This window comes from Corvus cornix, chromosome 8, assembly GCF_000738735.6.
Source record: "Corvus cornix cornix isolate S_Up_H32 chromosome 8, ASM73873v5, whole genome shotgun sequence".
In the NCBI taxonomy this organism is placed as follows: Eukaryota; Metazoa; Chordata; class Aves; order Passeriformes; family Corvidae; genus Corvus; species Corvus cornix.
The window spans coordinates 734,093-746,654 of NC_046338.1; the positions used below are offsets into that span (position 1 = coordinate 734,093).

Here is a 12,562-nt window from a genome sequence, read left to right on the forward strand (position 1 = left end):
CAGTGCAGCGCTCACAGCCAGCGTGGAGAATATCTAATACATAAATACAGCTTTGGTCTGTGGCAGGGCCTGGCTGTGCTCTCGCTGGGACCTGGGCAGGTCCAGGACACCAGAGTCCTGCAAACCCAGCGCCCTCCAACTCCACAAATCCCTCAAAACTTTGTGTGAACTCCAAGGCTGGAGTTGGTGACTGAGGGGCAGAGAGCGACTTGCACCAACAACCAGCCTTAGGGAAAATGCTGGCAAGGGCTGGGGCTGCTCATCCAGCTCAGCTCCTGCCCTTCCCCTTCTCCACCAGGGCATCTTCCTGCTCCTTCCCTCTATGGCATAAATTCCTGGGAGCAGCAGGAATAGTGCCCTGCTGTAGGGAGCATCCCGGTGTCCCTGCAGACCCATCCTGGTGTGTCCCTGCGGACCCATCCCTGGGTGTCCCCCGTTCCCAGAGAAGGGGTGACTCTCCAGGGCCCGGCACCCACCTCCCAGTCAATTAGAGATGCAAATGCACTCAGCAAAGTGCTCCTGCAGATGTTCTTAATTAAACCAGCCCACCCCAGCCCACACGGAGCAATCACCCCCCAAAATGCCTTCCTGCTCTCAGATGTTCCCAATCACTGCTGCAGGATCCTGCAGGAATATTATTTTTGTAGGAGCAAACCATTTGCTAAATAAGCCACCTGTTAAATAAACACTCCCACTCTCCAAATATTGTTATTTTGTTTTCCAGCCTATGCACAATCTGGATTTATTTTAGATGAAAAAAGATAATCACTAAAGCAAAAAAAACCCCCCAAAAAACAGTATTTTGACTATTTGCAACTATCCATCTTGTGAGCACATCTGCTCCTTTGCAAGCTGGCAGCACTCTTACATTCAAAGAGATTCACAGCTCCTTATTCAGCCCGGAGCTAATGAATTTCCATCAGCAGGCCTCGGCACTCTTCCCTTCTTTGTCACTTCTTCAAGTCCTGAATTGCTCCTACTCCCCACCTTCCCTTTTCTGAGCTGCATCTTCCCACAGGGACAAATCCCGATCCAAGATGGCTTTAGCAAAGTTGCCACAAGAGTGAGAACAGAGTTTGCCTCCAGTTCCATTATAAAATCACATTTTCTGTGCTTTAAAAGCCACATTCGCCCTTATCCCACCTCAAGCCTGCCTGTGCCGGAACATCCTGCTGCTCCACAGCCCCTGGCGAACAGCAGGATGGTTCTGCAGGATGGGCATTCTCAGGAAAAGGAATGGAATGGAATCAAATACTTCCCTGGAAGGGATCTTGAGCCCCAGCTGCATGATTTAAACACCACCACTGCCATCAGAGCTAGCACCTGGTGTCTCCTCCTTTGCAATGAGTAAGATACATCACATGGAGTCATGGAATTGTTTAGGCTGGAAAAGCCCTCTGAGACTCTCAAATCCAACCATCCCCCAGCACTGCCAAGGCCACCACTGCCCCATGTCCCCAAGTGCCACCTCCACGTGGCTGTTAAATCCCACAGGGATGGGCACTGACCCCTGCCCTGGGCAGCTGTGCCAGTGCCTGACGATGGAAGTCCTTACCAAGAACCCTTTTCATCCCCGGGCTCATCCAGCTCCAGCCTTGCCTGTAGCTTTCAAACCCTAAACCCCAGCAGCTCATGAGACTTTTCCAAGTGTTTTTGTGCATTTTGACTCTAATGTAGATTCTTAAATAATTCCACAGATCCTGCGTTACCCGTTTCACTTCGAATGCAGCTCACAGATTAATGGTGTGTGTTAATTGGGCAGCTAATCCTCCTCCCAGAAGAAAAAAATTACCTTAAAAAGGATCATAATACTTCTCATTTTTGGTACTGTGCTGCAAACATGTTGAAGATACTTTAATAAATGAGAAGCCTTAATTAGAGCAGAGTGAGCCCTACAGTGCCCCTACACATAAAATACACATGTGCAGGGTGAAAGAAGAAAGAGTTGGATCTTTTCAAGGCAGGTCCTTTCCCCAACTCTCCATCTCAGCCTTTTCCATTAAAAAATCCAGGATTCCTTTCATTCAAATCATAGTCTTTAAATTCCTATACCCATCTCAGGGCAGCATTAAATATTAAAGTCAGATATTAAAATTTCAAGGAACCTAAATTAAACCTGAGGTACTCAAAATAAGTGTTCCTGAATATTTAATGGCAAAGATTTCATAATTAACTTTAGAAATCTCTCACGCTGAGGCAGAGAGGAGCTGCCCAATAAAATGTGACCATCCCAGTGACCTTCCAGGGGGCTGCAGCAGATGCTGAAAGATTCAGGCTTCTTGGGCCCTGTGTAGTTTCTGTGGCTTCCCGAGGAAGCCTTGCCAGCCCTCTGCCTTCTCTGAGCTGGAATTCCACCAGAGCATCCCGACTGTCCTGTCCCTCCTGCAGTGAACAGCCCCAAAGGGCCACGGCTCCCTGGAGCTGCTCACCAAGCTCAGAGTGGTGGGGAGATGCTGTTTGTGGTTCCTTTAACCTCCAGTGTCCTAGGAAAGACTCCCAGAACTCCTAGGGAGGAGGAAAAATCATCCCAAATGGAGAAGGGGTTTGAACACCTCCACAAGCAGCTTTCCCTCCATTATTCATAAGGACTTCCAAGGAGCAATTGCCCATTAGTGTCCTGCAGAGCTCATCCAGCTGGACCAGGCTGCTTCCAGCACCATCAGACTGTTCACAGCTAACGCTGGTCACATCTGCTCTGAAAGGGCTGGGAGAGAGATCCACCCAGCACGGGGGCTGGCCTGGGGGTCCAGTGCAGTCACGGGGAAACAGCTAAAAAATGCCCCAAGAGATAGAAAAAATACCCCAACAGACAGAAACAACACCCCAGAGATAATGTAACAATTTAAATGAGGACGTCTGGGCTCAGGAAGTGGTTGTGTATTAAAGTGATGTGAGAAGCAGTAAGAAAGCAGCGACTAAGAGAGGAAAGAAGTGGTTTGGATTTGGATCTCTAAAGCAGTTCTGGAGCAGCCCTGCCTATAATGCACTTCCCAGGAAATTAAAGCATTATATAAGAATTAGAGTCTATTATTCTAATCCTCCATCCCACACACGTTTTGTAAAAGGAGAGTTGCTTTAAATCGATGCTGTGACAAATTCTCACCTCTCCTGGAGAATTTGAGAGCAGCAGATAAGGGCAGGGATGAACAGAACAGGCTGAGCACACCCAGAGTCCCTGGGTGCTGTCACAGGTAGCCACCTGATAGTCTGTGGGTAAGGCTTAAAACTGCGTAATTAATGGTCCATAATTAGCAATACCCTTGGAGCAGCCAGCTCCTGGGCTCCCCAGCAAGATGTACTGCCCCTGCTCAGCCCAGAGATAAGGGTGATCCCTAAAATCTCTTCTATCTGTGGAAACCTAATAGAGACTGGAGTAAAGAGAAATAAATAAAAATATATAAATCACTGTGAAGAGGTTTAAATACCTTCCCAAAGCAGAATATTGCTCTGCAGCAATGGGCAGAAGCAGAATAGCAGATTCAATGGTACAGGCTGGAATTCGGCATTCACAATTTGCCTCCTTAAAGTAAACACACCTTTCCTAGGTACACATAAAAGTCACTGAATTGATGTGGAAAGGGGAAAGGAAACAGTCAGCTTTGTCAATGGTGGCACGAAGCAATGAATGAGCAGCCCCAGAAGCCCTGGGGTGTGACACTGCCAAGTTCTGGGCTTGAAGGGAATCAGCTCAGGGACACCTGGGACTGGGAGCGCCTCTGTCACCGTGGGGCCACTGCTCCAGCTGTCCTGGGGGACATGGGGCTGCTTTAGTTACCGCTCCTGGGCCTTCTCAATGCACCTGTGCTCATCAGATGTCTTGTGGCTTCCATAAAAACGCATGGAATCCTGGAATGGGTTGTGCTGGGAGGGACCTCAAAGCTCATCCCACCCCTGCCATGGGCAGGGACACCTCCCACTGCCCCAGGCTGCTCCCAGCCCCAATGTCCAGCCTGGCCTTGGGCACTGCCAGGGATCCAGGGGCAGCCCCAGCTGCTCTGGGCAGGCAGGGCCCAGAACAGGGAACAATTCCTTCCCAATATCCCATCTAAATCCTCCCCTTCAGCTGGAAGCAGGGCTGGGATGCTGCAGTGCCCCACAATTTAAACACAGCATGTCTGTGAGAGCCTGGAACTATTGATTATCCCTCTGCCCTGGCAGACTTTGGATTCTTCCCTCCTGTTTTACATCGGGGAGCTGAGGGACACAACCTCACACTGAGCCCTGAGCACAAACCCCTCAGGTCCTGGTGCATCTTGCTGGTGCTTTAATTACTCTGCTAATGCAGGGCGGATTTTTCAGAGCAGGTACAGCAGTGCCGTGGGTCACACCTCGGTTCGGAGCCATCTGCTTTCATTCCACAGGATCTCTTCTCCTGGGCGAGCCAGAGCACAAGGCTTAGGGCATTATCATCTCATAAGACAATTTCAAGGAATAAATAAGCCCTGAACGCCCAGCTTGGCACTAAGCAGCAGACACAACAATAACACCTGAATGGTGCAGCAGAGATTAAAGCTAAAAATAGCCTAGAAAAACAAAAATACTTGCAGACAAGTAATGAAAGTGTGGTTTTAAGGTGATTTATTAGGAATTATGAAGTGGTGCTGGCTTTGTGCTGAGCTGTGAACAGTGAAATTGGAATAAACACAATAATCTCACCGTGTTAATAACTTGCTCTAAGCCCCCCCAGACACTTCACAGCTCCCTGGCTGCTGAGTGAGGGACATGATTTAAAGGAGAGATTTGGTTTAAAATCTTTATCTAACCAGAGAAAGCAATGAGTGGGGGCAGAGCTGCTGGCCCGGCACAGGGGATGGGGAGGAGGCTGCTCCAGGAGCAGCTCCACCTCTCCAGGGCAGGACTTGGAAAGGGAGAAATGAGGCAAAGGCATTCCTGGGGAACCATTGCAGTGCCAGGGGAGGCACCTCCAGAGGGAAAAACCACAAATCAGGCTATTCTGCCAGGGAAAATGGGCACCACTGGCACAGCTGAGGGAATAAAGAGCCATTCCCCCTTCTCTGTCTGGGCTGATCCCTGCCTGGCACAGCGAGGGGAGCCTGGGCAAGCTGGAGCTCCAGCAGCTCTCCAGGGAGGTGACAGTGGCCAACAGCAGAGCCTGGCTCAGAGGAATAAAATAAAATAAAATAAAATAAAATAAAATAAAATAAAATAAAATAAAATAAAATAAAGTAAAATAAAATAAAATAAAATTAACCACTGTCTCTGCCGAACATCCTTTCCAAGGTGCTGCTGGAATTCCACAGGTCACGTGGCCAATGCCCAGACAATTCAATATTCCAAAGGTGCTCCCTCTTCATTTTAGAATCCCAGGCTGGGTTGGGTTTGGGGGACCCTAAAGCCCACCCAGTGCCACCCCTGCTCCAAGGCCCTCCAGCCTGGCCTTGCCTTTGCTTGCAGAGCACTCCACGCTCCATAAAAGCCTCTCCAACCCCTCCTGGCCAGGGAAATGAGGGAAATGAGGGAAATGAGGGAAATCCCAACCTGCTGGAGCCAGCCCCGGCTGTCCCAGGGTGGAATTCAGAGCCACAGCAGCACAGGTCGGCCCCGGGAGCTGTGTCCTGTCCCTGCCCGGGGCTCAGCGGGGCCGTGGCGCTGGGGGTGGCCCTGAATGCTTCCCTTGCTCTGGAATTGCTTCCCTTGCTCTGGAATTGCTTCCCTTGCTCTGGAATTAGCTTCCCTTGCCTCAGTATTTGACCCCTCCTGGGCCTTTCTGCCCGTTCCCCTCAGTGCGTTTGGGCCAGGCTCCCAGCTCGGCGCCTCGGAGCCGCCGGCACCACGGCTCCCTTTCATTCCCTCAAGTAAACACATAAACTGTGACAAAGTGGGACTTTTATTAGCTGCAGACTTCGAGGGAAGAGAATAAAACATCCATTAGAAATCCCGTTAACAGCATTGGTCGTTGTGGCAGGGGGAGAAGAGCTTTCCCAGGGATTTGATTTCGTTTTTCCTGCGCGGCGGCAGCCGCGCTCCCCCGGCCCCAGAGCCGGGCTGTGGCCGAGCATTGCCCGGCAGCAGCGCCCGGGGCTGTGTCCCAGAGCCGGGCTGTGGCCCAGAGCCGGGCTGTGGCCCAGAGCCGGGCTGTGGCCGAGCATTGCCCGGCAGCAGCGCTCGGGGCTGTGGCCCAGAGCCGGGCTGTGGCCCAGAGCCGGGCTGTGGCCGAGCATTGCCCGGCAGCAGCGCCCGGGGGCTGTGTCCCGGCATCGGCCCGGCCCCCTCCAGCCACAAGCACTGCCCTCCCTGCACCGCCCCTGCGGTAAACGCTCATAAGGATCCGGCACCGAAGCTCCAGTGGTGCTGCCGAGGATCAGGGAGGGGAATTGGGCTCCTTCGGTCCCAGAGAGACCCACAAAAACTCCTAAACCACCATCCAGCAGGGGCTGCAAAATAGCGCTTCCTCATTTTTTTTTTTTACCAAAAAAATCCAGCGTTTTGAGAATCTCCAGCACATTTGTGTGGTCCAAACAGAATCCGAGGATCACTGAGGCTGGAAAAGCCCTCCAGGATCACCGAGCCCAGTCTGTGCCTGATCCCCTCCTTGTCCCCAGCCCAGAGCTCTGAGTGCCACCTCCAGCCCTTCCTTGGACACCTCCAGGGATGGGCACTCCAAACCTCCCTGAGCATCCCCTGTCAAGGCCTGACCACCCTTTCCATGCAGAAATTCCTGCTGATGTCCACTCTGAGCCTCCCCAGCCCAGCCTGAGGCCGTTCCCTCTCCTCCTGTCCCTGTTCCCTGCCAGCAGAGCCCGACCCCCCCGGCTGCCCCCTCCTGTCAGGGACTTGTGCAGAGCCACAAGGTCCCTCCTGAGCCTCCTTTGCTCCAGCCTGAGCCCCTTCCCAGCTCCCTCAGGAATTCTCCTGGGGCTCCAGCCCCTTTCCCAGCTCCGTTCCCTGCTCTGGACACGCTCCAGCCCCGCAGGGTCTTGTCCTGACGGTCCCAGCTCTGACCCCAGGACTGCATCACTGGGCAGGGCTCACCCAGCAGGAGTCACCCAGCCCAGCTCCTCCTGCCCGCAGGAATCACTCCCTGGAATTGCAGCTCCCGAGGCAAAGCTCCTTAAAGGCAAACGAGGTCAGGGAAGCATTAAGGGGCACGAAGGGATTCTGGGCTCCTCCCTGCCCGGGAACACAGAGCTCCCGTGCCAGGGCTGCTGCTGGAGCAAACACCACAGCCCTTCTCCCACGGGAATCTAATCCACGCTGGGAATTAGTGCTGGTGGGGAATGACAGCAGCACTGAGGGAGGAGGGGATGGCTGGGATACACTGGGATGCCCTGGGATGCAGCTGGGTTTTGACGGCATGCTTTGAGATGCGGTGCCCTCCCCGGCCAACCCAGCATTCCCACTCCTTCCCTGGGCAGGCTCCAGGGTCCCCTCTGTCCCCTGTGACCCCTGCAGGCAAAGGCCAGAATTCCCTGGAGCTCCCAGGCTGTGGTTCCAGAACCCGGCCGGCTGACAGGGAATTTCCACTTCCCAGGGAATGCAGCGCAGCCTGGGAGATTCCCACTGGAAGAGTCTGAGTAATTTAAACGGCAATTTAAACGGGGTTTGTTTGCTAAAAATCAGCTTAAAGTAAAAGAAAAGAACACACGGGGAGAACTCACTGTGGGGTAGCTGGAGCCTGACCCCTTGGGTTTTCCTGTGACTCACCGAATCACAAAGAATCATGGAATCACTAAGGTTGGAAAGGGCCTCCAAAATCAGCAATTCCAACCATTCCATCACATTGCCTTGGAAAATCTAAACCAGCACCCATTTTACATAAGGCTGATGAATGAAAACCGGTATTTCCCATTCATTTCAATCCCTTAAATGCTAAAAAAGCCCTGTGGCAGCAGCCCGGTGCTCTTTTTCTTGCAGAATAAATGATTGAGGTGAATCCAGTCTAAAACTGTTCTCTCGAAAAGCAAACCTGCCAGGTTTGACATGTGTGCTGCAAGAGCCAACCACCCACAATCCTCAAATGCTCTTATTGAAATAAATACAAAATCAGAGAGGTGCAAACCTCGGTGGTTTAAACAAAGCAAACCCTGCTGGGTTTGTGTAACAGAGAGGGAGGGCTGGCCCAGGGTGTTGACTTATGAATTTCCATTTTCATTCACGGGAAATATTGGCCTTCCCTTCTTATTTCCTACAGAAAGTGAGGCAGAGCCATTGAATTAAATATGGGGAACAATAAAAATCAGCCCACAAATGGAGGGGTTTGACTGGGGTCCAGGGGACAGTGGAAAAGGCCAGGTAATCCTAAACAACTCCAGAATGTTTCCAAAGTTGGCCTTGCAGAGCGAGAGCCACACCAGTGATCCAAGGAAAGCAAGGACACGTGGAATGCTCAGTTCCAAGACAAAAAACTCCAGATATGCCCTTCTCTCTAAAGAATGTCCCACACACGCACCTTAACTGTAAAAAAGTCATTTTTATGGGATTTCCCAAACCTCACCTTAGTTAAATAAATTTATTCTGATTTTATTAATGATGGGGCTGAAGAAAACTCAGCCACGAGAGCAGACCCTTAATGAGCTGCAGGTCTGTGAGCACCGAGCCGAGGGGGTAACGAGAGCCATGAACACTGCTGGGCTTATCCCAGACAAACCAACTGCACCAGTTAAAAGCAAAACCAGCTCCCACTCCTGTGGGAGCACGTGCAGCTCCCTCACAGGTGAATTCTTGCCTGAATTCATCATAAATCCAAGAATAATCATAAAATCATGGAATGCTTTGGGTTGGAATGGTTCGGGTTGGGAGGGACCTTAAAGCCCATCCTGTTCCTCTCTCCTACACCTTCCACTGTCCCAGGCTGCTCCAAGCCCTGTCCAGCCTGGCCTTGGACACTTCCAGGGATGGAGCAGCCACAGCTGCTCTGGACAACCAGCCTGGAAGTGTTTCTGTAAAATGTGCAATTCTCACAATTCCAGAGCCATAATTTCATCACATTCCAGGCAATGCCCATTGCCCATCCCTGCCAAAATCCCTCTTCCAGATCAACGTCCAGTGTCTGTCTGGAAAGATCAGATCCTGTGTTTGTTTCCTGGCTTGTTTACAGCTGACAGCAGCACAGGCCAAGCGAATCCAAGGAAATCAAATCCCTGGCAGTGCCCTGGTCACCCCTGCCCTGCTGCAGAAATCTATTCCCATGGCTGGGGCCACTCCAGCTGCATCAAATTCCACTTAAACTTCATCAGTCAGCTGCAGCCGTGCAGAAACATTCCCACAGCTCCTGGCAGGGCTGATGGAGCACGGCCAGCTCCCACCTCGGCTCCAGAGGCAGCCAGGGCCGGGAATTCCTCATCCACCCAAGCCAAGGCCGGTTGCACATTCCATGTGTGGCCATCCCTCTCTCAGCCCGACAATCCAGCGCGTGGGGCTCGTTCCCAGGGAGGATTTACCCTTGTTCCCAGTCAGGATTTGATCCTCGCTCCCAGGGAGGATTTGATCCTTGTTCCCAGTCAGGATTTGATCCTCGCTCCCAGGGAGGATTTACCCTTGTTCCCAGTCAGGATTTGATCCTCGCTCCCAGGGAGGATTTGATCCTTGTTCCCAGTCAGGATTTGATCCTCGCTCCCAGGGAGGATTTATCCTTGTTCCCAGTCAGGATTTCATCCTCGCTCCCAGGGAGGATTTATCCTTGTTCCCAGTCAGGATTTGATCCTCACTCCCAGGGAGGATCTGGCTCCATGGGGGGAGCCTGGGGGTGCAGAACCCCTGAGCTGCCTCTCCCTGAGGGACCCCGAGCCCCAGAGAGGACAAAGCCATTTAACCCAGTAAATGCACAAACAATGGAGATGTTGAGTCCCTTTTCCCTCCATCCCCTCTGTTCCTGTCCAGGATTGTATTTTATTCCCGAATCAGGTTGCAGACTGTACATTGTGTTAGGATTAGCAAAGGATAATGATATATATATAAATATCTATTTTACTCTTTTTTATTCATTTCTAAATAAATCCCCTTGGGATGCCTGGACACAGTGAGGATTTTCGTTTTTCAAAAGTGGTTTACAGTAACTAAACTCAACGGATGCCTTATTCCTGAGGATGGCAGGAGTTTTTGGAAGAGGAACAAGCCCCTATTCCCAGGTCCCTGCAGGAATCCCGGCAGGCAGGGGTGCCTGAGGCAGGGAGGGTGTTTCTGTGGAAAGCCAACCTGGCAGCAGGACAGGACCAGAAAGAGGAGTTGGGGTCTGAGAGGCACCTTGAGATCCCAGGCTTGGGCTGACATTCCCAGATCCGAGTGCTCGCCCGACCCCTCCAAACCCTCAGGAAGTGGCTGGTGCCTTTTTGGGGGGTCTCAAGCCGAGGCAGACCATTACAAGGCCAGTGCTGCAGGACACAGTGTCTGTGTCCATATCCCACAGATCTCCCTCCTTGCAATTCCACAAAAATCCTCTTTAATGGAGATTTTTCCAAAGCCACTCGCTGACTTCCCTGTCCCCTCACTGCTGTGCAATGGGCAGGGAGGAAAATCACTTTTCCAGAAGTTTTTCCTTAGGTTAAGAGCAGAACTTCTCCCAGGATTAAACCACGGTGACATTTCCTTTTCCTCTGTTTCTTTAATTCGTTTAACCCGAGGCTGACAGAGTCCTGAGTTCATTCCAGGTTTCCCTCCAGCCTGTAGGGATGAGTGCATTTATTGCTGCATCTGTTCTCCAAATTCAATCCCAAAACGATCCGGAACGAGCCGGGCAGCTCCCGCGGAATCTCCCGGTGATCCAGAGTCGGATCCGGAGTTGTTCCCACACCCCTCCTTGGATTTGTGCTGATAGTCGGGGATACAGCACCACTGCAGGGTTCCGCCTGTTCCACTGGGGTCCGTGGCAAGACTTCCACCGACTCCCCTGGATCCAGAATTCCACTGGCTGCTGGAGATGGAGCCGGTATGGAATGACCCACCGCGGTGTTATACCCCCGAACGCCCTGCCCTGGCATCAGGACCATCCCGGGAGGGCGTTTCCTTGCAGCGGAGCCCAGGCAGAGCCGCCAGACCCTGCCCGAGCCCCCTCTGGAAGCAGGAGCCGTGCGGCATTCCCGCCGTTCCGTGCCCGGCAGTTTAGGATGCAGCCGTGTTCCCGCAGCCCGGTAGGAGCAGCCCTGTGTCTCGCTTCGATGTGCTCTGTGTGGGGTAGAGAAGGTGGCCCTGTCGTGCGTTGTTCGTGAGCTGTTCTTCCCCAGAGAGGTGTCCCATGTAAAATACGTCAGTGCAAAGTGTATATTTTATGTGAGAGGAAAATACATTTTAATAAAGGTAAAGCTTTGTTTAGCTGTAAAAAATGGCAACTGTTCAAGTGTACAGTAACTTCTTACTAATGTATGAAAATCTGTGATATTTTTGATTTGATTGTATTTGTATTGCCCAAATAAAACATTTTGGCTGTATTGTTCCTAACTCTTACCTTTTCTTTATAAGGGGGAAAGTGCATTTATTTCACAGTAATTGACTTTATTCAGGGAAAAAGAAAGAAGAATGACCGCATTTTCCGCAGTGAATTACCAGCTGCCCTGAGTGAAGGTCCCTCTTGTGTTGCAGCTCCTACAATGAATTCCTGGATGGATTTTCCTGCACGTTGCCGTTTATTGGTAAGAAAGGAACAATTCTTCAGCTCAGGCAGAGCTTTGCGAGAGTCCTCGAGGACTCTGTGAGGGGAACCCTGCAGGGGCTGAGTTGTGACATCCCTGGGGACAGCAGCATTCCAGCCTTAGGACTAAAGGGAGAGAATCCCCACTGCCAGAGGGCAGGGATGGATGGGAGATTGGGAAGGAATTGTTCCCTGGGAGGGTGGGGAAGGGCTGGGATGGAATTCCCAGAGCAGCTGGGGCTGCCCCTGGATCCCTGGCAGTGTCCAAGGCCAGGCTGGACATTGGGGCTTGGAGCAGCCCGGGACAGTGGAAGGTGTCCCTGCCCATGGCAGGGGTGGCACCGGGTGGGATTTAAGGTCCTTTCCAACCCAAACCAGTCTGGGATTCTGGGATCCTCCCGAGCCCAGCAGTTTTGCTGGACAAACAAACCTGGCCAGTAAGAGCTCAGAGGAGAAGCAGCTGCCCTGAGGTGTCCGGGTTATGCATAAATCCCTGCAAGGCAGCTCTGGGCGGCGGGGGAGGCATCCAGGGGGGAGAGGCAGCTCCCGGGAGGAAGGAGCCGCTTTCCAAAGGAAACAGAGCTGATGAAGCGTCTGCCTGTCCCCCAAACACCGCACGGCAATCACCGGCACAGAGACACCTTTTCCAAGCATCAACCACATCGGCCGCGTTTCCACGGCAACCCCGCCAAGACAATGCTCCCGCTCGGAATGTTTCTGTGGCAGGAGAATCACAATGGAATAACGGGGCTCCTAAAGCCACTTCCATCTCCGAAGGGTCTGAAAACACCGCGGAAACATTTGCACGCTCCCCGACCGCTTCACCTGACGCTGAACCGCGGCTGCCTGGGGTGGGAGCTGCGGAGGGGCCCCCGGGGGCGGCCGGGAGCGGGGATGAGGAATATCCCGGTGCCCGCGCTGCTGGAGCGGGAGCCGGGATGAGGAATATCCCGGTGCCCGCGCTGCTGGAGCGGGAGC

General features: G+C 52.4%; 1 protein-coding gene across 1 annotated transcript; it reads left to right on the forward strand.

Moving 5' to 3' along the window:
• The first annotated feature begins 8,833 nt into the window (after positions 1-8,833).
• Positions 8,834-11,394, forward strand: LOC120410405. Its single transcript, XM_039556470.1, has 2 exons — positions 8,834-9,394; positions 9,490-11,394. The coding sequence occupies exons 1-2, from the start codon at positions 8,908-8,910 to the stop codon at positions 9,981-9,983; spliced, it is 981 nt and encodes a 326-aa protein (XP_039412404.1). The 5' UTR covers positions 8,834-8,907; the 3' UTR covers positions 9,984-11,394.
• Positions 11,395-12,562: the final 1,168 nt, after the last annotated feature.